This window comes from Caloenas nicobarica, chromosome 18, assembly GCF_036013445.1.
Source record: "Caloenas nicobarica isolate bCalNic1 chromosome 18, bCalNic1.hap1, whole genome shotgun sequence".
NCBI classification, from domain to species: domain Eukaryota; kingdom Metazoa; phylum Chordata; class Aves; order Columbiformes; family Columbidae; genus Caloenas; species Caloenas nicobarica.
In genome coordinates, this window is record NC_088262.1 from 9,402,423 (window position 1) to 9,429,583 (window position 27,161).

General features: G+C 51.1%; 1 protein-coding gene across 1 annotated transcript; it reads left to right on the top strand.

Annotated features, from left to right (window-relative positions):
- Positions 1–981: 981 nt before the first annotated feature.
- On the top strand, positions 982–27,161 carry LOC135996113 (heparan sulfate glucosamine 3-O-sulfotransferase 3B1-like). Its single transcript, XM_065647856.1, has 2 exons — positions 982–1,534; positions 26,256–27,161. Exons 1-2 carry the CDS (start codon positions 1,110–1,112, stop codon positions 26,872–26,874), a joined length of 1,044 nt encoding a protein of 347 aa, XP_065503928.1. The 5' UTR covers positions 982–1,109; the 3' UTR covers positions 26,875–27,161.

Below are 27,161 nucleotides of genomic sequence, written 5' to 3' on the forward strand. Positions count from 1 at the left end.
GGAACCGAGGGAAATGTGGATTGACAGGTATAATCCAGAATTGCATTATCTTGTCTTACGGCTCTCTTTTGTGTCTGTACAGCAGACAGACCTCTGAACCCTTCTCTTTAGTCTGGCAATTCAACTGACTATTTTGTCATTAAATCTTGTTTAGGGATAAAGCCGAGTCTGATTAACATTCTTGAGTGGGAACCCTGCGGGGATGGACAACACGGGGTGCCTCAGCCAGAGCCCGTGGGAGCCGGGGTGCTGCCCGTGTGAATCTGGGGTCTGGCTCAGCCAGAGTGGGAAGAGATCATAGAATCACAGAATCACAGAATCACAGAACAGTTTGGGTTGCAGGGCCCTCCCCAGCTCCCCCAGTGCCCCCCCTGCCATGAGCAGGGACATCTGCACCAGCTCAGGTTGCTCAGAGCCCCGTCCAGCCTGGCCTGGGATGTCTCCAGGGATGGTTCAGCCACCACCTCTCTGGCCAACCTGGGCCAGGCTCTCACCACCCTCGGCGTCAAAAAAAATTTTACCTATATTTAGTCTGAATCTCTCCTTTTAGTTTAAAACCATCACCCCTTGTCCTGTCATAACGGGCCCTGCTAAAATGTCCCCACTAGCAAACATTATGTCCTCAAATGTCCTTTTCTTTATGTTTTTACAGCTCTAGATGATGCCGGAGCCCCCAAATTCCTGCTTTATCCACACCACGATCACCGCCGCTCTCACCCCGGCGCTCCCGATGCAGCCGCTGCCCCGCCGGTTCGAGCCCCGGGGCCGGGGGGCGGATCCGGCCGCTCCCCCAGCCAATCAGCTCATCTCCGCCCCTCCTCCGCCCCGCCCCCTGCGGGCCAGCCTCTCCTCAGATTGGCTCCTCCGCCCGGCTCATTATGCGGCGAGAGCGCGGCTGTGATAGGCTGGAGGTGCTGCCCGTCCGGCCGCGGCTGCTGCCTCCGTGTGCCTGCGCTGCGGGCGGGAGAGCGGGCCGGGCCGGGCAGCGGGCGGGCAGCGCGGCCCCATGGAGCCGTGCTGAGGTACCGGCGCTTCCCGCTGCGGCTCCGCGTCGAGCCGCACCGAGCCGGGCGGGCTGCAGCCATGTGTCCCGCCGCGCCCGCGGGCACATGGGGCAGCGCTTGAATCGCTGCCTCGATGTCCCCGTGGCGTTGCCGCCGCTGAGGCGGAGGCTGCTGCTGCTCTTCATCATGCTCTTCCTCTGGCTCTATATGTTTTACTCCTGCGCCGGCTCCTGCGCCGGGTTGGCGACCCGCGGTTCTCCCGCCCCTCCCCGCGCAGCCCCGCCGCTCGTACCGGGCGGGGAGAGCAGCCCGGAGGAGCAGCGGGCAGCGCCCGGCGCCGCCAGCCCCATCTCCAGCTTCTTCAACGGCTCCGGTACCAAGCGGCTGCCTCAGGCCATCATCATCGGCGTGAAGAAGGGGGGGACGCGGGCGCTGCTGGAGTTCCTGCGGGTGCACCCCGACGTCCGCGCCGTCGGCGCCGAACCCCATTTCTTCGACCGCAACTACGAGCGGGGACTCGCCTGGTACAGGTACCCGGGGGGTGTCCCCTGTCCCGGGGCGGGGGGAGCGTCCGTCCCGGGCTTCGGAGCAGGTCGCGGGGCGAAATGCGAATATTCCGCTAAATACAACCCCCGAAAAAAAAAACCCAAAAAACCAAAAAAACCCAAAACTTAAAAAACACCCCAAAAAAACGACGCGGAACTTGTTTACCCCGTTAGCCCGAGCGGCGGCGGGGTGTTTGCAGGCTTTCTGCCAGCCAAACCCTACTTAACCGTTAAATAAAGGTTAAATATTAATATATGTCTTTTTAACACTCTTATTTCGTTGTGCTTCCAAGGCTTTTGCTGGAGCGTGTGTTTTTCCTCCAGCTTGGGGTGTTGCTGGGGGATGGCTGGTGTATCTGAAATACCCTTCGGGTCGGGGAACAAGGCTGTGCGGTGGCGTTTTCTCAGCAAAAGCAGGTTTTGGGGTGGGTTTTTTGACGTTTTTTGGGAGCGCAGCAGCAGCCCGGGACTGGCAGGCGGCAGCTCCGCGTTAGAGATAAAACTTCCTCGATCGCTTCATACGCTCCTTCTGCGTTAACTTTCTCCTTACCACTATAATCAGCTTTCTAGCTGATAAATTGCCCGGGCTCGCAATTTCCAGCCTGGCGCTGGGGAGGAGATCGTGGTGCGGTGCGCGATGCTGTAACGTGTGCTTTGGGGACGGGATCAAAGGGGTTTTTTGGCTGAGGGGAAAATCCTAAATTAGAGGATTGCAGCCGGCAAGGGTGGATGGGGAGGGGGATTTGGGGGGAGCAGCCCCGTGAGTGATGCGGGGGCTGGAAGAACCGGGAGCCGGTGGGTGCGGAGAAGAGTCCGGAGCTCCTGGGACACCCTGTGCGGGGCCCAACCGCGCTCCGGTTTCTTTTCATCCTTTTACCATTAAAGTTCCCTTTATCAAGAATATTTTGCATGTGTCTTTCTGCCGAGGACTACTAAAGGAGCAGAGATGGGAACTTTGAAGCTAACTGCGAGCTGTGAAGTTACTTTAACCTCTTTGTAGACTTGAAACTCCCACCCTGCAAGTCCGAATAGGTTTATGTCTCTTTCTTTTTTTTAATGTTGCCATCCTTCAGCAGTTAGTGACATGAATGCAGGAGAAGATCTGGCCAGGAGGAAGCCGTTTTGGAAAGCACTTTCGTTTTTTGAAATTCTAGGATTTCGGTGGCGGATGAAGCGTGTTGTCCCATAGCGACCACAATGAAATCTTTACAAATTCAGTTGGTTTAAAAAAAAATGTATTAATCTCGCATTTTGAAAGGAGAACTTGCATATAACAGAGCAACAGACCTGTCAGGATTTATTAGCAAAATGGTGTTGTACGTGTTGAACTCTGTTTTTAATTAGGCACCTAAATTAGACCATAAAATGGTTGATTAATCTTTTACAAGTAAGAGGTGGAAGGGGAGAAGGAGAGAATAATGCTTATGACTACATTAATCTGTTTTCCCAGATGCAGTGGGCAAAAGTCAATATTTACAGGACAGACATTATTTTTAAATTTGGACAAGCTGGCGTCAAAGTCGCATGTAACTTCTTAAAGTTTCACCTTAACAGCTGTTTAATTTTAAGCAGCGTGGGGCCCTATCCTTGCAAACACACTGCTACGTTATTAAGTGGTATCTTTGCAAAAGGGTTTTTTTTAACTGAAATACAACAAATTTTCAGGTCTGAATGGTGACGCTCACAAGCAGGGACCGAAAGTGATGCTGAAGGTCTTGAAATCACTGGGGTACGATTCACTCCGAGGATCGGAGCGTGTTTGGCTGGCTGTGGGACTGGGACCCGTTTCGACTTGAAGGGGGGAGACTAAATAATGTAAAATATACAAGGAGAGGATGTACTTGCTCAAATCGACAGACAAGTTGTTTGGTAATTGTGCTTTATTTCTAACTGCAATTTGTATTAGATGCAGAAGTTTGTTCCTATAAATTTCAGCGTTATAAATCAGACACTATATGGCTCAAAACTCCCCCTGACTTCAGGGAATCTTGGCTTCTCAGCGCTCCTCAAGTACACACTGATTTCTCCAAGCCCTAATGAGGCTTTTATTTATTATCTTCGTGTCAATAAGGAGATGAGTTTGTATTTTCTTGTTAATGACCCAATAAAATCAGATTAAAATGCTATAAAATATCCGCTGTGCCAGCCGTCGCGCTGGGCAAGCCTTGTCTCTGCTTTTCAGATGCTTTTGCACAAATCGACTGAACTTGGGAACTGGGGGAGTGACTTGTGTCCTTGCAGTTTAAATCCAATTGCCGTGGCTTTGAAAGGGTGAAGATGCGATTTTTGACCCACATCTCATTGAAAGTATGTTTTATTTGACTGGCTTCTGGCTAAATGGGGTCATATCTGTTAGGAGCGTTTGTTGGTTGAAGTTGTTATTGCCATATAATGAGGTGGTTCTGATGCAGCCTTTTTTTCACGTTTCCAAAAGGCAGAAGACATCACAAATTTACTTATTTAGCTTGATGAAGGCTTACATTTTGGGGTATTTGTGATTAATCATATTGATGTTAACTGCTGCTCTGTCTAAAGTTTTCATCTATAGAAAATAACTTTTGAAGAAGGGAATTCAAACTTTTTTTCTTGCTCCATTTTCTGTCAAGTGTCTTTTTTTTTTTCCTCCCCCCCCCGCCCTGTGCGTGGAAGGCAAAACAGCGTCGGGTGGTGCTGACCACTGTTCCTAAAAAGCAGAGGGAAGAGAGGAGAAAAAAAAAAGATTTTTCAATATTGAGATAGCTAGAAATCTAATGGAAGTAACTTCTGTACGCACAGTGTGGGGTTTCCCCCCCGGTAATGAATACAGCATGCTAACTGCTTCAAGTGAAAATATGTACCATGACAGAGGAGAAACGGGATCCAGCCACTATTGCAAACTTAATTTTAAGTAGCGCCTGGAACTTTGGGGTAATAAAGCAGTTTCCTCTTCGCAGCAGTGAGGAGCTCAGCGCCGCAGCCTCCGCGCGGGTGTCCGGCTGCCCGGAGAGTCCTTGTTTTCTTATGGGTTTACTGTACGGGTTGGAGGAGAAAAAAGTGTTTCTTGCAAGCCTAGAAAATCAATTGCTGAGATGTATTTTATTGTTAAATTTCCTTCCTTATTTTGTGCAGCAACAATGCTTTTTTAAATATACTAGCGACTTGAAAACCTTTTGCCTTATAATTCAGGTAAGAAAAAAAAGATCATGCTGTTAGGGTTACGTGGGGTTTGGGGGTGTGTGGAGGGGTTTATTTATTTTTTTTTTTTAATCATTTTAGGCCCAGTGGGCTCTACTACCCGGTCTCTCCTGCCATGGGCTGAGTGTCTCCAGCCCCGCTCAGCATCACTGGTTTATTTGATGAGTCCGCAGCCCTCTGCTCGGAACCCCCGGCCGCAGTGTCGCTGGCGGTGCTCGCCCGAGCTCTTCTGCCTCTAGCAGGGCAGACAGGAGACTTCTTTGTCTTTTTTTTCTTCTTTTTTTTTTTTTTTTTGGCAGGGCGAAATCCTTAAAATGCTGGGACTTCATCTTCTCACTATTGCCAAGCTGGCCTGAACTCATCCTGTGTGGTGAGAACGGGTGGTTTGGGTCAGCAGGATCAGGCCCGGTCTGGGCGTGTGCGATAAACAGCTTCAAACATGCGTTTCTTCCACCCCTCAATCACCTCAATAAGCATTGGGGACCTTAATGTGCAAAGTGCTGCTTCACTGCGATTCCTGAATCATGAGAAACTATTTTTTTTTTTTTAATTTTTCTTTTTCCCCAGGGGTCTCTTTATTTGTCCCCAAGGAGTGTGAAACTTGTGCTTGCAACTGGGAGCAGGGGAAGGATAAAGCGATGGGGTGAAAGCCCAGCAGAGCCAGGGGCAGATCTTGAGCAAGGCAGGATTTTGCCCCCGTGTTTGCCCAGTCTCTCTAAAGCTCAACTTAACAGTGGTACTGAGGGTTTAATACCTGCCGCTTAATTGCCACCGCGCTGTGCACGGAGCCGGCAGCACGGACGTAGCCGGGCGCTTGCAAAACTCCATGTCTTGTTTCCATGAAGTGTTGCAAGGTTTGTTGGTCCCAGGAAGTTTGGGAACAGTCTTGATTTTTCCCAACTGGACTTTGGGCGCAAATGACCGTATCTGAGCAAGGGTCGGTTCCGCCAGCGCGTTCCCATGGGCTGGGTTGGGTTGGGATGAGCATGTCCTAGACAGTTGTGTTCTTTGGGGTGGCTTTGCCAGGCAGCTTTCATGTTGAGATTTTGTTTTCTCCATGTTGAAAAATAAAATTAAAAATCAACTATTGAGCTTGTGTTGTGTTGCACTTAAGCAAGCTGGGACTTTTACTGGCCCTGGACACGCGCAGGGTTCGGTGCCCCTTGGCCATTGCAGCAGCTCCCCATGATGTTGCCTTGGCCGCCGTGCAAAGTTTAGAAGAAAATGGCCCCAAAAAAGAAGGGCTGGGCTGTTAGGATCAGTCAGCAAGGCTCTTGTGTTTGCATGGGCTCATTCCTTTAGATCTGGGGAGGGTTGAGTTGTTCAAACAGATGGCAAAGATTATTCGTGTTGCTGGGGTTTCAGCGCGCTGCTCCGTTTCAAGCATGTTGCCCGATATGACGCACGTGACAAGTTCTTCCCAGCACGACGCTGGGGGGGGACGACATTGTCTGCCCCGATCGGGTTTCATGGCCTCACCTGTTGAGCTGCTGAACTTTTCAAAGTTGACCATGCGTTGGGGTGACGGATGCGGATGGTGGATCTGCCCGGCTAATCGCGTTAGCGCGGCACCGCGCGGCGTGCCGGGGAGCCTTCTGCTCCTTGGCATGAAAACGATGGGAATGAAAACCCATGGGCTTGACGCTGGGTTTGGGATTTATTTTTTTTTTTTTCTTTTCAAGTGGGCCATGGCAGATGTCTGTAACACACACCGAGCTTTGGATACCTCAAGGCGCTTCCAGTGCAGGCTTTGTTTTCAGAAGCATCCAGCAAGCCTCGGATGTGGTGGCTATAAAAGCTCTACCCAAACCGCTGATCTTCTGAGCTGTATTTCCAACCTGGCCTGATCCTGGACGTGTCTTACCATCAGGCCTCGCTTGCTAAACTGCTTGAGCCTGGATTCAGTGCTATTAATCCATCCCAAGTAGGAAGAAGTCTAATTTAGTGATCACTCAGCCTTGAGCGTTTGTGTCTTCTGGTGGTGTGACCACAGGTGATCAATGGGTCCAGGGGATAATGAATCGGCCAGGGCCATATGGGCGGGTTAATATGAACTCAAAGAACAACAAATAACGGGGCACGTCATTTCAGCGGGGTAATTAGGAGGTCAGGGGCTATCGGCTGCTACCTGTTGTCACCACGTGGTGTGTGCGGAGAGGCTGGAGGAGAAGCTTCTCCCTGCGTTTGTGAAGTGACTAAGTGCTGTGCTGGGTCCTGACTTGCTGCTGATGACTGTACGCCGTTGCAATTCCAGGTCTTTCAGCAGCTCGCCACGTGTTTTCCTAATTAGCTCGTGAGAAGCGCCACATGGTTTCCAAAGGAGCTCAGCCCAGCGGCTGTCACCAGCGGCGGGCAGCGGAGTAAATGAACCTCATCTTGACTTTCTTAATGGATATGAGGGCTCCCATGATGAAACATATTGATTATCGGTGGGGTTAATTCGGGGCAGGGGTTTACTGGTGGCGTAGCTTTGCCATTAGGGAGTTGCGCCAGCACTGGGGGTGGTTGCAAGGAGCCCATGGACGAGTTGGGAAGGGCATCGCATCGTGCTGTGGGTCAGATGAGAAGAGGAAGCCAAGGTCAGGAGAGCACTTCCTCTGTCTTGAACATCTTTCTGCCTGGGGATGGTGGGGGCTGCTCAGACGTGATGTGCAGGAGACCTTAGTTCGGTCACAAAAGCAATGGGAAGGAGATCACCTCTCCCTGTGCACCGTTGTCTTCAGGCGTTCCTCGTGGCGGTTTTCCTCTTCGTAACAGGAAAGACGGGGGAGCAGAATGAACTCGGTGATGGTGATTTTGCACGTGGTTTTCCTTGTCCTGGGAGGGATGGAGGGGTGAGGAGGGTGCGCGGGGAGCTGTGAGCTGCCTTGCTTGGCTGCGGAGCCGCAAGACCTTGCACCGCGGCTCTGCGAGCATGTGCGCGCCTGTCGCAGGGTCAGAGCGGCTGGGATACGTGCGTGCTTGGGGGTTTAGATGGTGCTGGTGGGGATGCTAGAGGAAAATATAATAGGTGTAGAAGCGTTACTGGCAGAAGACCTCACTGATTTCTAGTAAGTGAATAATTTGATTTTTAAGACTACTTCTGCTAAAATACGTCAGCGTGGCAGGGAAGTAGTGGGTAGCAGGGAGAGAACTTCATTCAGAGAAAAATAATGCCATGTTCTGCTAAGTGCTTTACATCTGCGTTAACCTCCTCAGAAACCCCCTGGAACTAGCCTGCAACAAAATCAGTTTTATTTTCTGCTCTCCCTACAGAAAAGCAATGAAGAAAGTGTGTCTCTACTGAGGGATGCTGTGGCTTAGCTTCAAGGAGACGTGGTACTTCATGACAGCAGAGGATCTGACCCAGAATTTAATTTGCAGCTGGTCTTGGAGGCAGGGCCACGCGTGACTAACCCGCAACCCTAAACTCTCGACCTGGCTTCGTGCAACATCACCCGAGGAGCTCGGCTTTGCTAAACTTTGCTGGGGGGAGCGCTCCTCCCTTGTCCTTGCCTTCTGGGAAGTCTTGTGCTGCTAAAATTCATAAGGCCAGAGCTATAATCTGGCCAGTCCTCTCGGCTTGTACTGCTGGGGACTTCTGCAAATCCACTGAAAAGTGGCTTGTTTAAAATAAAAGCGAGCGGTTGTAACCTCTCCCTTGAATTGGCACGGCCTCTCCTCTCCGGTGCGGATTCCTGGCAGCTCTTTCAGCCAAAAGTGAGAATTGTGCACGGGCTTTCATTTTATATGCCGATACATAATATTATAGGTGGATGTATATATTTTATACACCCCTTGCTGAAAGTGATTGCAAGGCCAAATCCTGTATTAGCACAACCACGATCCGGCAGTGCCGGGAGCAGCTGGAGTGAAAACACTGATTCTCTTTTAGAAAAATATACTTTTCATGTGGGAAGCTGGCTCTGAGGAGGAGATGAGTCTCCAGCAGCGTGTTGGTGGCCAGGACTGGAGCAGGTCCCCAAACTTGGCTGTGTTTGGTGCAGTCCCCCAAGATTGGGCCCTCAGCCTGTGTCCGTGTGACTGTGAGTGCAGAAAACATCCCCACAGAAGCCAAAAGCCGGTACAATGATTAATTTCGATAGAACAGCTACACAACCTTTTATTAAGGCCCTGATCTTGCAGTCTGTCTCAAGTATCGAATGCAAACTTCTATTGAAACTTGAAAGTCTATGAAGTACGGGCGAGCGGTGCATGGAGGTGTAGGAAATCTTTAGAAAACTGCTGATTTGGTGAGTGATTATACACGGGAAAAGCAGAATGCACTGGCATTACACCTGGGTTAAATTGCATTCGTATTTTTGACTGGGAGCAGGGTCTGGGGGATGCTGCAGCTCCGTGCAGAGATCTTCCCGTCACTAGGGGGAGGACGAAACCCCGGCGATTTATTAATAAAGTGCTTTGTTGCTTCATTGAGCTGTTAAATATTTGTTTTAAAGCTGGCACAGCCTGCTGCTTTGGCATGCCTTCAGTTTGGTTTGGGTTTTTCGTTTGTTTGGGGGGTTTTGTTTGGGGTTTTTGTTTTGTTTGGGTTTTTGGTTAGTTTTTAAAGGTGTATTAGCCTTGGAATGGAAGCGGGAGGTGTTGGGGTAAACAGCAGGTGTGTCCCAGCTTGTCGGTCCCAGCAGCAGCTGTACATGGTCCTCAGCTGGTTTATACGCAGCTGCTAAATGTGACTTGCAGAGGGACCCCGTGGCTTTGCTCTGCCCCACGTCTCTGCGTGTCGGGATGAAGGTGATGCCCGATGCCGACGTGCCGCGCATCTCTGCCGTGAACCCCCTGCACCCACCTCTGGTGTCACGTCTAGGGAATTGTACCACATCGGAGCCGGTCCCCTGAGCGCCGGGGCTGTCCCCATCTTCTGCAAGTGGGTTGAGATGGGGGAAGCTCCGGGAGGTCTCGCCTGGGGTGGGGGGTTTTAGTGGGTGTCTGTGAACATCCCCGAGCATCTGCCCTGGCTTCACCACGGCTCAAGTCTGCGAGCCGAACAGCCTGAGCTTTGCTGCTTCTCTAGGAAGGGCTTAGCAAAGCCTGTCGTCTGCCTCCCTCCTGCCTCCCCAGCGCTGTGCACTGAACTTGTTGCAACTTAAGATAGAGCTCGTAGCTTTTTTTTTCTTTTTTTTTTTTTTTTCCCTTTTTAATTTCCCTCTTGAGCTGGTCTGGTAACTAATGAGCCTTGGGCTGTCTGCATGGTGTTTTGACAAGCAGAGGGAATAGCTAATAAGGGGTGTTGAGCAGCGAACGAAGCCTTGGGAGAAGGTATCAGCCTTGCCAAAGCAGAAGTGGAATAGCCGGTTAGGGTTTCAACCCAGGTTTTGCTGCAAGGTGAGAGGGGCCGGGAGCTGCTGTCTGCTCCGAAGCTTCATAATTAGAGGCTGGCGCTGCCCGGACAGCCGGACGCGCGTGAGGAGCCGCGGCCCCACGCCGGCAGCGTCCCGGTGTCTCGGCACACACCAACACCTTGGCCGGCTGCGCCGCGGCTGCTGGCTCCCCCCAGAGACCATCTCAAGGTCAGACGGCTAAATGCAGTGTAATAATTAATTAAGCTATATATAGACAGCAAGCTCGTGTGGTCCTAAAGCAGATTAAGAGCCCGGGAGTTTCCTGTCGTTCACCTTCCTCCCCACAGTCTCTTCCTTCCTTGGTTCCTCTGTGGGTGAGACCTGCAGTTGTTGCACTCTAAGGCTTTCCAGTTGGGTCAAGCAGCTGCATGACTGGGTCTGAGCCCCAAAACCATGGGTGCAGAGCAACGCCTGCTCCAGGGGAACCCCTGGCTCACCCAGTTCCCCCATCAAACCCAGTCCTCTTGCTGGTGCTGGAGGAGAAGACAAATGGGGGTCACTTCACTCTATATTCTCCCAAGTAGTAAGTGATAGGATGAGAGGAAACGGCCTCAAGTTGCGGCAGGGGAGGTTGAGGCTGGATCTGGGGAACAATTTCTTCCCCAAAGGGCTGTGGGGCATTGGAACAGGCTGCCCAGGGCAGTGCTGGAGTCACCATCCCTGGAGGGGTTGGGCAGACGGAGATGAGGTTCTCAGGGACATGGGGTAGTGCCAGGGGTGGGTTAACAGTTGGACTCAATGATCTTGAGGGTCTTTTCCAACCAAAATGATTCTGTGATCCTATATTGGGGCCTGATGCTGGGAATAGCTACTGGGATTTGTCTTCAGCAACAGGCGTTTCAAGGCTCCTGTTGCTTTGAGGCTCAGTATAGCAAAAGCTGAGCTGCATAATTTGTTCCTCACCATGGTGGTGGGGAAACCTCAGTGTGGGGTTAAAACCTTCACAGAAAGCACAATTGTGTGGGGTTTGCAGCATGGAGGTGGAAGAATAACCCAGGCTGGGTTTCCCGGACGAGCTACAGGAACTTAAAGTTTGTTGATGAGGCTTGAAACTAAACCCAAACAAATGCTTGTTTGTGACTCCTGTGGAGCTGAGATTCGTGTGGTATCAAAAATTACGCTCCTTTTTTTTTTTTTTTTCTCTTGCATCTATCTAAAACTGGTCAAAACTCACTCCAAACCCCAAAAGTAAAAATTTAGGGATAACATTTAAAGTTGAGGTTACTTTTAATGTAGGTGAAGAAACATGCCCAGAAAATAAAAAAACGTGTTTCCTAATCAAGCGTAGGTGATATGTGCTGTCGAGGCAGTTGGAGAAGAGCAGAGCAGCTTTCAGCACTTTCAGATCAGTCTTGTTTTTTGCAGTCAGGGCACATGCATGCCACAAACCCATCAGCAAAGCCTGATCCTTGGCTTTGCACAGCGAAATCCTTGGAAAACCGAACAGACCCCATGGCCGACTCCGGGAGTAGCGGAGGAGTGAGCGTCAGCGCTGCCCAGGGCCTCTTCTGTGGCTTCCTTGATCATCTCCCTGTGCATGTCCAGTTGACTGAGGGCCACCACCGGGGACAGGGCTGGTGAGAAGAGCTGGCCGGGGTTGATGGGCTCCGTGTGAGACGTTGTGTTAGGGTAACTTGGGTTGTCCAGCGGCCTGGCTCTCGCAGGCAGAGCTGGCTTGTCTCCAAGTGCCAGGCTGTATCTACATCCAGGAGATGGAGGCAGAGAGAAAAGACTTTGTTGAGGACTCACAATGGAGTCCTGAATGGGTTCAGTCCGGGTCAGGGGATACTGGGCTGTCTCTTTGGGAACCCAAGAGTGTAGAGATCAAAGGTGCGGGTGAGTCAATTACAATTCACATTTGGTTCATCCATATGTTTGGGTATTTGAAAGGCTTCAATGGCAACCCATTTTATATCTCTTATGCCCATTGATTTGTTAATCTGACACTTAGTTTCATCTGAATAACAATAGATCTCATTCAGAGCCCTCAGTGTTCAGGGAAAAGTCATTTCGCTTGGGTTGTGCTCCAAGGCCTCAGCAGACCAGCCCACTGTGCTCTTTATGTGGAAGGTCTTGAAGGACTCTGAGGTAATTCTACAGGATAATTCCACCCTGTCGGTGACGCTGGAAGGAAATTGACTGTTGATGGAAACAGGGTGGGATGCTGAAGGTCGGTGCTGGGTTTTGGCACGTGTAATTTTGCTCCAAGGTGTCCTTTCTGGTTGCTGCCGTGGACCTGCCATGGCAGCCTGTGGGGTGTAAAGTGGTGGACAGGGTTACAAAGACAACCCAAGTAGTCAGAAGTGGAAAACAAGCATGGAGAGCCCTCTTAAATACAGCCTGAGCGAGTGTGCTGGACTGGATCAAATCATTGGTGTGGTGATGTGAAGTCTCTAATTACGTGAATACCTTTTTCATTAGAAGCCATGCTTTGCATTTGTGGTACTTGCAGCAGAGCATCTCCACCAACTGAGCCTGCTCTTTAAAGAGCTCTTGACTGGATCGCGTTGACTGGTCATGACCACATCATGATCCCACGTAATGACCGAGCCAGGAGGGGAGTCTGCAGACAGACCTGCTCCTTCATGTTTCCCTAATTGGTGCCTGTCGCCCTCCTTTGCTGGGAGTTTCACTCCTTCCCAAGGCTGGTTTGGTTCTTTCTGCTCTACCCTGAGTCCTGCAGCATCACTGGGGACCCGCCTTGGGACGTGGTGGCACCATGAACCCATAGCTCAATTGCCTCAATGGGCATGCTGCTTTTTAGTCTTCGAACTTAATTTTGTTTTCTGTCTTCGATGTTGGCAGGGTGTAAAAACGGTGAGGAGAAACCCAGAAGGTTCGTCCTGGCCTGATTGGAGAAGTTGGGGAAAAAATCCTGTTCTGGACAAATGTGTCTCACTCACTGCCCTGGTCTGCTTACCATGGAGCGGTCTTCATTTCCAGTGCTACTCCTTTATGAGTGTAAATCACAAATCCATTAACAAATGAGTTGAGGTGACAATCCCATTTGTGTTAAAATGCATTTAGGGATCAGTACTGAGAGGATCACCGGTGTATTAATTTGCCAGACCTTTTGTTCCAGCGGGTGGCAAATATAGCTCATCCCAACGGTGGACACATTGACCGGGCCGGTGTCCAGATTGCCATCAATCTGAGTCGTGGTTGGTGCCACTCCTCCCTTGCTGGGAAGGAAGCAGGAGACAGAGACCTTCAAAAATAAGTTGAGTGGCTCAGCTTGGAATAAAGTCTAAACCAATTTTAAATTGTTGGCCAACTCGATGGGATGCTCAGGTCAATGAGCAGCCAGCTGGCGAGTACAGGGCACACTTGGTTGGGCACCTTCCCACACCTCTGGTCATCGTCCTCTGAGTTTGTTCTTCACTGCCATGGCTGGCCACCAGGAAGGTGACCTGTCCTCTGATGGTCCAAGGGGGTGTCCCCTTCTCTTTAAGGTACTCGAGCAGGAACCTCAGTGCTGCACGGTTACGTGGCTGGTTTGGGTGTTGCTGAAGGGGCAGGTGGACTCATGCAGCTGCGGTTTGGCAGCGGCTCGCCAACATCACTTGGCCTGTGTTAGAAATGTGCACGCATTATCAAAAAGGGCGGGAAAAAAAAAAAGTAACTTTCTTTTATCCATAGTGAGAATGGAAAGCTGGCTGCTTTTGGAGCTGTCGTTTTGGAGGCCTCTGCTGTTCAGGTGGTGCTGGATGCCCATAGGATCCCTTTAGGTGCAGAAGGTGGATTCTTGGAGATCACGCGTGCCTCTTTTAAAGACTTGTAGATGTATATCTGCCTCAAGGCTTGTTTCAAGCCAGCCCTGACCCTGCTACTCCGAGATCTCCCTTCCCACGTGCTGCCGAGGAGCTAAGGGGCTTCGGCTCAGTCATCACATGGAAGATGCTCGGAGGACTCGTGATGCTGGGTGAATAAAGCATTTTCCTTGCTCCCCTCCCTGCCTCGCTGTCCCCATGGTGAGGAAGAGGAGCAGGAGCAGAGTTATCACACAGCTGCCACTGGCACCAGACCCTTTTGGGGTTCTTAACCCAGCATGGTGGTCTAAGCCCCACTTTGGCATGTCTTAGCCCGAGGACAGACGAGTCACCAGGGATGCTTTCCCTGCATCAGTTATGAACCGAGAGGTGCGAGCTGGGGTGTTGCTCAGGGCAGAAATGGGCTCCGCAGCTTATCGGGAGGCTTTTTCCTCTAATCACAGCTGTAAAGCCCCAGCGCAGAAAGGCTGGGCTTGATTAGGCAAAGTGTGTGTCAAGGTGGCAAGCAAAGCCCTCCCTGTGCAAACGCTGGGCTGCTCATGCGGGTGTTTAACAAAAGACGACGTTATCAGTGGGGCTTGTTACCTGCCCGTGCAGGCACACAGATCAGGGCATTCATTTCTGTGCTGGGGGAAAACACAAAAGAGCTCTCAGCAGAGCTGTGATTTATGGTCGTGGCAATAGAGGAACGTGGTCCTGCCCGTATCTCACTGGGTCAGTTTTGTTTGGTGGGTGTCGACTTGTGCAACATTTAGTTTGGGGTTGGCTCTTTGGTTTGTGGGTTGTTGGTTGTGTGGGGTTTTGTTTGTTTGTTTGTTTGTTTTTCAATATTGTGTGTGTGTGTGGTTTTGTTCGTTTTTTCCTTTTCTTCTTCCTCCTAGCAAAATTGGAGCAGGTGAAATGCAGTGGCTTGGCAGCGTCCCAGGGAAGAGGGTCAATGTGGGAAGGGGTGCTGAACTTCATCTCCTTGTAGTCCTGCCCTGGGTGGAAATTTGTGAGGTGTTTCTGCCTGTTCAGCCTTGATGTACCGGGACCGGCCACCCATGTCCAGCTGCTTTTGGTGGTTAGAGAGAGGCTGCTGCAATGGTCACTGCGTGCTTACTTAACCAGAAAGTATGTGCCATAAAAATCAATATCCATATAAACTGTATGGACCCAACCAGGGGCTACCTGGATCAGGAATGCCACCTGCTGGGGTCCTGGCTGGGGGCAGGAGCCCTGGGGTGACCTGGTGTGACATGTCATGGGTAACAGGGTGTCCTGTGCAGGGTCCAGGCCTGTGGCGCATCCCCTCAGGGAGCTGGGAGGATGCTCAGCTCCTTGTACAGTGACGGGTGGTTTGGCTCTTGGCTGAATCGTGATGCTACTTGGTTTGGACATCTCCTTCCTGAAATATCTGGTGCTTCTGGGACACCAGCTGAAAGCCGGCAAGCTGCATACAGTCTGCAGTGCCGGCTCTGTGCACCTCAACGCCCACTTCTGCCTCCCCCGAATGCCATATCCCCATGGCCACGGGGTTTAACCTGATGGAGGTTGCTCCCTTTGCTGCAAGGAGGCATTTTCCTAAGACCTATGAGGAGGAGATGTCTAAAAGACCAGTAAGTAGCAGTGCCCGTGGGGTTTTAACTCTGCTTGGACGTGTCTGAGTTGCTGCTGCGTGGTCAGAGAGGTGACAGCAAGTGGTGGTTTTGTGATGGGAGCTGTGGGAACAGCCTGTTTGTTCTCCAGCTGGAGCTGAAACCAAACCCCTGAGATCGGGGTCTCTGGGGCTGGTTGAAGCCAAGTGACAACCGTGTTGGCCACACATCCTCTGCTACAGGGGACATTTCTGTCACTTGGCTACCATGGATGTGTTTTGGATGTCCCACCAGCTATGATTTATCTGCTTTTAAGCCTTTTCCAAGCCAGGCTTCCTTTGCTTAAGCCTACTCCACGTTAGCAAAAGCCTTGCAAAATCCACATCTTGGTTTTTGCCTTTTATATTGCTTTCTACAGTTTAGCTGGTAACTCCAAACCCTGACTCTCAGGCTTTGCCTTTTTTTCTGGATGGGGACATTCCTTCTGTGCCTGCAGGTGCTGAGCCAGTCCAGGCTCAGCAGACACTAGTTCCAGCTTCCCACAGAGGGCAGGATTAGTGCTACCCAGGTAAAGCCGAGTTCAATTAGTAACATCTCTGGTACAAGGATGTGTTAAACCAGCAATCTCTCTAAGAGGCTCCAAGAGCAAGAGCTTCGTCTTGCAATGAATCCATGAGTGGATCTACCAAATCTTTGCGTAGCAGGAGCTTAGTACACATAACATTAATGCAAAGCTATAAATTTCTGAGGGAAGAGAAACGTCTGGTGCTTCTGGTTGCGATAGAGTAAGAGGCAGCGCGAAGAATTTATTTTTCCCCAGGAGTGAGTTGTGAGCACTGAAATCTCTGCAGATGCCTAAAATTCTTCCTCTTTCCTCCCTTTCAGGCTGTTGTCTGTTTAATTTATAGAGAAAAATGTTTCTACTGCTTTGCAATAAACTCTTGGACACCGTGAAAGTAATCTTGGCTCGTTCCAGACCTGCCCCAGCGCAACCCTGGAGTAGCTGCTGACTCAGATCCAGGGTGAGCAGAGCCGAGGTGGAAGTGGTGAGGACTCACTGGGGGCCTTCAGGTGCCAGAAGAGAGGGAAGGACATGACACTGGTGCAGCCACAGGGGTGAATTCCAGTTAAACACTCCCACAGGGTGTACTAAGTGGTGAGATGGCGCAGGAGTAAAATACGCGGTTTGGCGGAGACAGTTGGCCCTGCAATCTGCTGGAAAAAAAGTCTTTAGTCCCAATTTGCCAGTTAGCTCAGTCATGTTTCCTGCTGGGTTTAGGGTTTGTTGTGTTTTTCTTTTTTTTCCCCCCCTTTAAATCATGAGTTTCACAGAACTGCCCCCTCCCTGCTCTGCTTTGAAACAAAAAGTCTTTATTTTCCCTTTTTTGGGGACATGGGGACAGATTAGAGTAATCTCACATGACTTGACCGGTGGGCAGTGAAGTCTGGTGATGCTGGGCGATATTCTAAAGAACTCACCCATAAACAGCAATTAGTTTTTAATCGCGGCGCTGCTCCTGGCCCCCGCGCCCGCAGGAGCAGCAACGTGTGCTCTTTGTGGGCCGGAGCCGCTCCGGGGGGACCCGCGGCCGTGAAAGGGAACCCGGGGGTGACCGAGAGGAATAAGATGCTCATTTCGGCCCCACCCCCTTACTGCGCTCAAAAGCTCTTATTTTCAGAGCAAAGCACTATTGAAGCATCGGGACAATGGAGACCAAATCCTTCTGGGGGAGGGGAGGTGCTGGCAATCGCATCTTTTGTTGCTTTTACTTCTTCACTTGCCTACGTGGCCTCCCCCATCCCACCGCTCCGAGAAAGCCACATAGATGCTCGCTAGATGATAATGCAATCACTTTCTTGGGACCTTGCTAATAGGATTATAATTATTACTGGAGATGAACTGGAGTGAATAGAATATTTACCACTTCATCTTAAATTATTGTAAATCCCTCCAAAGCAGCCCTTTGAGATGTAAAGTGCTGCCCCTCTCCTCTCAGTGAAGATAATTATTTAGTGGAAGTTCAGAGCTTTTAAGTATGATGGAGGACAGAAAGAGGCTTCGGTGTTTACATAAAGAGGAGGGTCTTTATAGTGAACTGCTGAAGTTGATTAATATCTTGCCTGACTCCAGCAAAGGAGGAGGGAAGGTTCTTGCTGAGCAGTCGTAACATCTCAGGCTGTTGTGGGGGGAAGAGGGGAGAAAATAATTGGAAGTTTGGACCTTCCTAGTCCAAAGAAAGCCCCACATCTGTGCAGCCTGTGTTCAGTCGGTACAGGAGTCCTGGTGTCGATGGCAACGTTTGGGGTTTGTTCTTTAGGGTTGGAAGAATTTCTGTTTGAGGAATGACCAAGCAGGCTGGGAGAGCTGAGCCTGGCAAAGAGATGTTTTGGGGGAAGATACGGTGCTCTACAAAGCTGGGCTGGAGATAGAGGGAGGGTCAGGCTGGTGTCATGGTGCAAGGACTGGGGCTATGGCAGGAGGCCAGGAGCTGGTGCACAACAGGCAAAGCGAGGACCCAGGTCAGGCTGGGCACGTGGACGGTCTGCGTGGGCTGAGGAGAAACCTGGACAAGGGGTTGGAAGAGAGTTCCGCTGAGGGTTATTAGGTGGGCAAACTGCATCAGCACCAGGAAAGCCCCTGAGCTGAATTTGGATGGAGGCTGGGAGAGCGGTGGGGGACAGGGGGTGCTGCTTGCCCCGTTATTGCTCTGCCCGAGTCCTCCTGTGGCTGGGGCTGGAGATCCCTGGGCTGCAGGGGCTTTCACTTGAAGTAGAGGGCTGAACACTATGGGTGCATCCACGTGAGCATCTGCAAGCAGGATACGTTTCCCCGAAGCTTCCAGGCTGGTCCCATCCCCTGGAGCCCTTCCTCCCAAAGGCTGCCAGCACGGAGCATCAGCTCAGGGCTGGGAAGGGGGGTTGCTCCACCAGCTGCCTCCAAGAACAACTTCATGCTTTTGCATCCATCACCAAGGATGGGCATGGCCCAGGATTGGTCACTCATCAGTCTGAAATGAGTCTTTGTGGCTCTTTGACCTCTTTATTATGCTCTCTGGTAAAAGCACAAACCCCATGCGTACGAGTCTCCCATCAAGTGTTTTCTGCTGCTATGAGTTATTCCTCCCCTGTAGGCTGCAGCTATACAGTGAACCATATACGGCACTTATACAAGGCAGCAGCCCTGCAAGAGATAACATGTCATTATCTGGGTTATGAGTCTGTGCTTCTAATTAAGCCACTTAAACCTGTGAGACGGGGAAGGCATTTGGGAGGGAGGAGGGTTTGGGCTGGGGCAGAGGCTGGTTCAGCTCATCACACCCATTGCTGTTCCCTCCGGGTTTCCTGCATGGATCAGGCCCTGCTTTGTCCAGGTCGGGTGCTCAGATGCCGTTGCAAACTGCTCCGCTTTGTGGCTGTGGCTGGGCAAAGCTCCCCCTGTCCCTCACCTGCAGCCTGGGGATGGTCAAGCCTCTGTGGTGGCTCCTAGATCTGATCTGAATGCAGTAACTTTGGAGGAGGTGGATAAAATCCTTTGCAAAAATAAAAATCCCCAAAAAACCCCATCCCCTTATGACTGCCAGAGCTGTTGTCCCCTCTTCAAGGCACTTCTTGCTTCGGTCTGCCAGAGCTGTTGGGCTCACCCCGGCCCTGTCTGCATGGAGTGGGGACGAAAGGACCATCTGCCGATGCCCCACATCTCCCCGCTCTCCCCAGCCTTTGATGGGATTTTTTTATCTGCATCAAAGGGACTTAGCTCAGACTCGATGGCCAGGCCAGAGCCTGTTCCCATGGTGTATGTGACGATGCCACCCGTGGCCACCGGCTCTTTGGCCCCATCAAAGTCCTGGAGCAGCTTCACGATGAGGAGCCTTCACACGCTGTTACCCTCGTCTCCCTCCTTTAATCCCCAAACTTCCCAACAGGTGAAGGGCACCTGGCAGATCTGGGGGCAGGGAGCAAGGAGAGTGAGAAAAACATTACTTTCAGGCCCACATATTTTTGTCGCCCTTGCCCTCCTCCTTTACCTACCCCTTCCTCACCCCCAAAGTTCATTAATTCCCATCATCTGGTTCGTGTAAATGTCGTGGCGAGTGTTTGACGGAGCCGGATAGGGTTACACCCGTTTCAAAAAGGCCGAGGCTGGTTCCCAGCCATTCCCTTTTATTGTTGTATAATTTGCCAACCCAAACAAGGGGTTCCCACTCCAGACAAAGGCACACATGTTGCCCTTACCGCTGGTCATAAAAAGAGGAGAGGCTGCGTGCTACCGTACGGGTCCTTGGTGCAACGGCAGCCTGGGCCAGGGGAAGTTTTGGTAAGAAAAATGGGATATATCGAATAATAAACCAGCAAGTGCTCCCAGCCCAAAGAGGAATTTGCTATTGCCTCTTCTCTCTGTGTTTCTTCTTCCTCCTTCATCTTCCTGCTGCCACCAGAAAGCAGAGTCGAAGCCAAGCGGGTAATTTTGAAGCCAGTTGACCTCGTTGCTGCTGGCGGCTCCGTGATGCGATTAAAACACTTTATTACTTTAACAGTCTTTCCCAGGGCTTGTCAGGTTTTTGCTTTTAGGGAATATTTCTGAGATTTGATGATTTTGTGATCAGTCCCACGGAGGGGAGCACCAGGTGGGGTCAGGATGAGTCTGGTGTGGTGGCCTTGGGAACTGAGCTGGTGACGCTCTGGGTTTTCGTGTCCCAGAGCATGGGAGAGCTCTTGCTCATGGTCAGGTGCCAGTGTGGGGCTACAAGTGCATGGTTTCAATCCTGCTCTGATCACCACTGTATGTTTTTCCTGCTTCCTGACAGCAACGTGCTGCCTCGGAGACTGGGAACAACTGGGGATCGCCTTGGCAGAGCGGGTGGGCTGGAAGGGAAAGCTGCCAGCAGTGGAGATGCCACCCCCATCCTTCCCTGGGTGTCTACAGCTCTTTTTCAAGATACTAGATTTAGCTCACTTGGCCTAAATTTATTTACTGTGGCGGGGGAGGAGAGGAAAAAACAGGGGGATTTAAAATGAGAATTGGCTGTGCAGGGTGGGAACAGCAACAAACCCTCCTGAAAAGTGTGTTTAAGGCAGCGAATGGACAGACTGTGGTTTGAAACAAGTCCTCTGGCTTTGCTGGGACCCTGAGCGGGACCGTGCTGGGATGGAGACGGGACCAAACCACCCCTGGGGACAGGGACAGGGCAGGAGAGGGTGCAGCAGCCTGGAGAGCATCCGCATGGAGGGGACGAGGCTTCAACCTGCCTCATCTTATGCATTTGTTTCCTTTACAGCTTTTCTGAGCTGGTAACAGCAGGTTTATTTGCTTTTGAACCTGCAAATTAGAAATGCAGCAAAAGTCATGACAAGTTCACCACGTGCACCAAATTGTACCATGTTCTGGCTTGTGCTACCTGGGCTTGTTGTCACTTGGGTTTCCGAAGTCTGTCATGACTCTGGAGGCTAAAAATCAGTCTCCTCCCAGGATGGGAGAAGAGCTTTTGTGTCTACCTTTTCCATTTCTGTTCACCTTCTCGTCATAAGCTTTCAGTCCGATCTGTGTGGTTTCTGAGACAGCCTTTTGGGAGGATTTGGGGGCACTTTCCCCCAACAGTCAGGTTGCCAAAATTTGGTTTTCTGGGAAGAAATCACTTTTTGTTTTCTTGAAACACCAGTCAGGAATTTGGGTAGCAACTGTGCAGAAATAGGTGGGATGCTTGTGCTTGTGCACGGCCAGGCAGCAAAGCAGATGGTTCTGGATCACAGGTCTGAACTCGGCATGGATGTGGCTGATGTCTAAAATAGTCCCTTTCTCCTATTTTCCTTGCTTATAAGGAACAGCTGTAGGGGAGAAAGGTCTAGAAATTCTTGCATGAAAGGCAATTCTTGCTGTATCTGCTGGCAGAGCTGCCACAGGGGCTGCTGTGAGCGCTCCCTGCTCTGCATCTCATAGCTGCATCCCGATACTACAGCATTTTATCCTGACCGTAACAATTCTCCTCTTCTTTCTCCAATACCCTACACGCAGCTCTCCGTCTCCTCTGGGAGAGTTTTGTCACCCTTGCAGGGGAAACTGAGGCAGCTCAGAGGGTGGAGCAGGGGTGGTCTGGAGCGGAGGGGTTTGAGACTGGAGGGTGCCATCGCTGCGGCACGGGACACCCTGATTTTAACATTTACCAGTGAGACTTGAGCTCTGGAGCATGCTGGGGCAAGGAGAACATCCCCAAAAGTGATGCTGCGTCTGGGTATGAATAGAGGTGCCACAAAATCCTCCCCAGGAAGGAAAAATCATCATCTGCTTGGCTCTGGGAGTCCTGTTTGGCACCTGAGCGTGCTGGGTCACAGCCGGGCAGCCTGACGGTGACCTCCGTGCGGTCAGATGGCCAGGTCTGGCATCTCCGCACCCCCTGCGCTGAGCCTTGGCGAGGGGCTTTGGGCTCCGCCAGACCCCGGTTTATCCCAGCGGGTGTCGGGGAATGGCAGGAGGTGCGTGGGGGGCCCGACAGACGTCGGATAAAGTCAGTAATGTGCTCTGTCCTACCTGCAGCAAATAGCACAGGTTGCGGGGGTCCCCCTGGCCCCCCCGGCCCCTTGCCGTTCCTCCTTGAGACGCGGCAGCAGATTAGCCCGGAGCCCCTCTGCGCAGACAAAAGCTGCCACAAAGGGCATTAGGCATCGGGATTGGATTACCGTGTGGCCACCTGTCATCCCCACTTTGTAAATTTATCTCGCTCTGGGTCCGGTTTTCACATTGGAGAAATTTGCACTTAAAAAAAATACAAACTCAACCCCCCCCAGTGCCTCTCCAAGCTGCAGCCTGGCGGAGTTCATTTTAGCATCCCTTCTTATTCCAGGCTTCAGAGCTGCGTGGGGCTGGGGATTAGGGCTGTTTGAATAAAGAGAGCCTTTATTACATTAGTCTAAGTGGTTAATAGGTAAAGTAGGCCAATCCATCTTTAGACTAAGCCTATCACTTCGCCTACGAAGGGCGCAGGATTCACGGAGGAAATATTCATTAAAGGAAAAGCTTTTCCTCCGTCCCACTTGACATGTTAATAGCTCAGGGTTAGGGGCTCTGCTCTCTGCCTGCAGAAAATTCATTGTTGTGCTAGCAAATTCATCGCTGTGCTCACACAGCAGCTCCCTCCTCTCGCCGGGACCCCAGAGCATCACTGAGCCCCCACAACGCTTTGCTGGGAGAGATGCTGGGAGTCTGATGCTCCTCATCCTCGCTTTGCTCTTTCACACCCAGAAATCAGGTGCCTTCCCAAGCAGGGATGCATGGGGAAAGCTCAAATGAGGGCTGAAGGCAGCGCTTTGGTGCTGGGACTCTCTGCTGTGGGACGTTCTCAAGGCCAAAAGCATTCATGGGTTTGAAACCCTTAGACAGTTCACAGTTGCTATGAAATGGGATGATTTGGATGCAGGTGCTGGCACCAGAGGTCTTTGAACTCCAGGTTGCCAGAAGGCAGGAGGAGAACAAGGCAGGAGTGACTGCTTGCCAAGCTTTTCATACTGTCTTTATTTTCTACTGCAGCATCCGCCGCAGCCCTCAGTGGTGTCTCCTTCCAGCCCTGTCCCGACAAGTGCAGCAGCTTCAGTCCGAGGGCTCAGCTGAGCTCCCTGTTTCCCACAGCCTGACTCCCTTGGTCATGTCCCTTTCCTCTCCCGTGTGGACAGCGGTGGTGGCTGAACCTCTGCCCTTCTTCCCTTGCACCAAACAGCACTGGCAGAAGCTGCCCGGGTGTCTAACGTATCTTTGAAGCTTCCACGGACACAGAGGACTCCACAGCTGTCACGAGCTGCCCCCGGGCTCAGCCGTGCGTGCCACATTGTGCTGAACGTGGGGTTTCTGCTGTTACTTTTGCCCAAAGGGGTTTCATCCTGCCAGGGCATGGTGGCTACAGCTCTTCTGATCATTTCGGCTCCTCTTTGCCCTCCCTCTGCGACAGCTCTCGTTTAGTGCAGCCCTTGCTGTCTTGCAGCCCCAGGAGCAGATGTGTTCAGAGCTGGATCCTGGTCCTACTTCCACCAACGTGTATGTCCTGTTTTCCTTCTGCAGTTGTGGTTTGAATGGGAATAAAGGCTTCTTGGTGACTTTTCCACCGATGTGAGTTCACACCAGCCGGCGTAGCCGTTCCTCCTGTCCCTGAGGCTCTGTTGTCTCTGGCTGCCAGCATGACGGATGGTGCCTCTGTGGGAGATTACGGAAACCATGAGAAAGCTCCTCACAACAGGCCCATGCAATAAAACTTTGCTTTCCTGGATGTGATGCTGTCAGAGGTTCAAACCACATCCGTGGGCCACAATATTTGGCGTCACTTGCTGCTGTCTAGCTTTTATGCAGCCGCTTTGCAAACAAGGCAGCATCTGAGACAATCTCCAGGATCTTAGTTCTGGGGTATGCCTGGCACCTATCTGGGTATGATGAAGGAAGGGAGTGCTGGAGTTAGGGCCTGAAGGCTGGTTTTGGTGGATTCCGTTCTTGTTCTTGGGTTGAAGGCTCCCTTTCTAGCTCTGTTCATCTTAGACCTGTGCTGACGGACCGGAGGGCAGGAGCAGTGTCAATGTGCCTTGTCTTGCTTCTCTTGCTGGGATGGGTCACCAGCAAGATTTCTGCAAATAGCAAAAATTCAGGTCCTCTCCAAAAATAACAATTCTGGAGGGTTAGACCTTCAGAGAACTGAGTGTTCTCAGCTCTGTTGGATGTTGAATGTCCTCAGCCACAAATAAAGTGTGGGTTCAGGAGCTGACTGGTCTGCAAAGGGACTGACACCAGCCCGGTGGGTGCCTCTTAGATAGAGTTGCTCCTTGCTTTCTTCCACTTACACGGTGCATTCCTCTGTGTTTGTTGAAACACTAATTAGGAGCTTGTGTTTCGCAACCAGATCAATTGACTCAGCACCTCCACCCCCAGCAATTCCTCCTGCTTCACAGCCCAGCCCTACCCAATGCCTCTCTTGTGCAAAGAGTGAAAAAATAAGCCTTGCATCATTCCCAGGAGGCTGATAAATACTGACTGTAGTAGTCCTGGAGGAGAAGTTGGTCTTGAGGTGCAGAGCCCCGTACACCAAGCGATTTGATGGACCTGACCTGAGCCAAAGGGCTTTGGTGTAGCAGGACCATCCTGAGCACACCTTGGGCAGCAGTCTCCTCCCTGGGCAGGTCCCAGGCCATTAAGGACTTCATGGATTGAAACCAACCTCTTAAATCAAGCTAGAAAGCAGTTGGTGGCCAGCGCAGGATGTAGAACTCAGATTTAATGTGGCCGTAAAAAGAGACATCACTTAATAAGCAGGCTGTCGAAACCCACATCATCCCACGATAGATTTAAGAGTTGCTCGCTGAGTGTTATTGACTGGCTCTTTCTGCGACGGTGTTACAGGTTTGTGGAGTTGGCCAGAAAGGTGAAGGATTAGTCAGAGTTTTATTTTGGTTACTGTGTTTTGGCATACACCGTCTCCTGGCTTCCAGAAGCGCTCGTGCCCCAGGTGTCTGGTAGATGAGCGTGATTTTTATCTGCATGTGAAACTCCATTTGCGTGGCCTTGAAACCGCAGGCCTAGGGGTTGCCACCAGCCTTGGGCATGGCCGGAGGTTTGCACAAGCTGCCGTCCCACAGTCCAGCTTGTCCATCGCTACATCTCCCAGCGACCCATGCAGAATGGGTGCGGGGACCATCTCCCATCATGGGTCTGTGGAGAAGGGGTTTTATGGTCAGACCCCAGCACACCTCGCTGCAATTAGTGCAGAAGAGTAAAATACCAGGTACAGCGCGAGCTGGATAGTAGTTGCATAAATAGCTACTGACCAGCTTTCATAGGCACACGATGATTTTTGATTCAATCACACCTCTGATTCCTGGGTTACTATTTGGCCTCAGAACAGATGGATCCTTTTTTTTCCATTTGCTTCTTAATTGGGGCAACCGTTGGCCTTAGCACAAATTATCGGTGGCATTTTTAGTTGCAAAAGCCTGTGGTGATCTTTGCTGTAGAATCAAACAAGCGGTAAGGGAGGACGTGGCCGTTGGGGAGCAAACAGCCTCTGTGTGCAGTGTCATTTGTCTGAGGGAAACGCTGTTTGAGGCTCGCAGGTCACACTGGACAGTTATAGCTCTGTGCTGGGTGGATGCTTTGAAAACTTAATCAAGTTTTATGGCTTTAATTTAGTGGTTGACTCCCTTTTTGCCTTTTTTTTTTTTTAACTGTCTCAGAACCCAGAGCAAATGAGTCCCTTTGGGTTATAAAGGGAACGAATTGGCAAATAGTCTAAAATATTTAGGCTTGCCTAGTGAATTATAGGAAAAAATTACTCTTCCTGCTTCGTGCCGCTTCCATCACTTCTGCAAGCTCTCCAGTTTTTGCCCATGTGGTTAATTGGAAATAACCAGGGAATAAGGTGGAATCGCTGAAGGCTTTAGGTTTCGAGGGTGTTTTGAGATGGTACGTCCTACCCGTGAGCTGAGGTTGTGTTCTCCGTGGTTGTACCTGTATCCTGACCTGCTGTGGCCTGTGTGGCAGCAGAGGGGAGAGGTTGTCCCTTGGGTGCTGGACTGGGATGTGCTGAAGATGCCACCAGCAGCAGCTCTTGATGCAGAGCGTAGCCGGGCTAATCCACTCATGGATAACTGGGAGATTACGCAGCTGGATTTCTAATACAGTGGCCTTTAATAATAAATCCCCTCCTAATCCCTAAATCAACGGAAAATAGATTTATCTGTACGAGCTGAATGGCCTGTGTAGGCATTTTAGGGAGAAGAATTCTTGTATATCTATGTGTGAACATGTATCTATATATATGTGGATATGCATATTTTCGTTCCTGCTGTTCTGACCTATGTGTCTGTGTTTTGTCATCAGAGACCTCATGCCCAGGACCCTGGAGGGGCAGATCACCATGGAGAAGACCCCCAGCTACTTTGTCACCAAGGAGGCCCCAGCCCGCATCTCCTCCATGTCCAAGGGCACGAAGCTCATCGTGGTGGTGCGGGACCCCGTCACCAGAGCCATCTCGGACTATACCCAGACGCTCTCCAAGAAGCCCGATATCCCCACCTTTGAGAGCCTGACCTTCAAAAACAGGACTACGGGCCTGATCGACACGTCGTGGAGCGCCATCCAGATCGGCATCTACGCCAAGCACCTGGAGAACTGGCTCCTCTACTTCCCCATCGGGCAGATCCTCTTCGTCAGCGGGGAGAGGCTGATCAGCGACCCCGCGGGGGAGCTGGGTAGGGTCCAGGACTTTCTGGGCCTCAAGAGGATCATCACCGACAAACACTTCTACTTCAACAAAACCAAGGGCTTCCCCTGCCTGAAGAAGGCAGAAGGCAGCAGCAAACCCCACTGCCTGGGGAAGACGAAAGGCAGGACCCACCCCGACATAGACCAGGAGGTGGTGCAGAGACTGCGGGACTTCTACCGGCCCTTCAACATGAAGTTCTACCAGATGACGGGGCAGGACTTCGGCTGGGACTGAGGCTGGTGTGGGAAAGTCCCCTGTAATTACTTGCCCAACACGGTTTGCATATATAAAGAGATATATATGTATGTAAAATGTACAGAAATCTATTTTATAATAATTTATTTTTAATTCCTAAGCAATTAATTCACTAAGCTGCCTAACCGCACTGGCTAGAACGGTAGCCTGTAACCTGTTTAACATTCCACGGTGTTTAATTCTAATATGTCTCTCTTTTTTTTTTCCCCCCCCTCCTTCTATTTTCTCCTCTTATCGGTTTGGTTTGTAACAGATGGTGCTTCCAT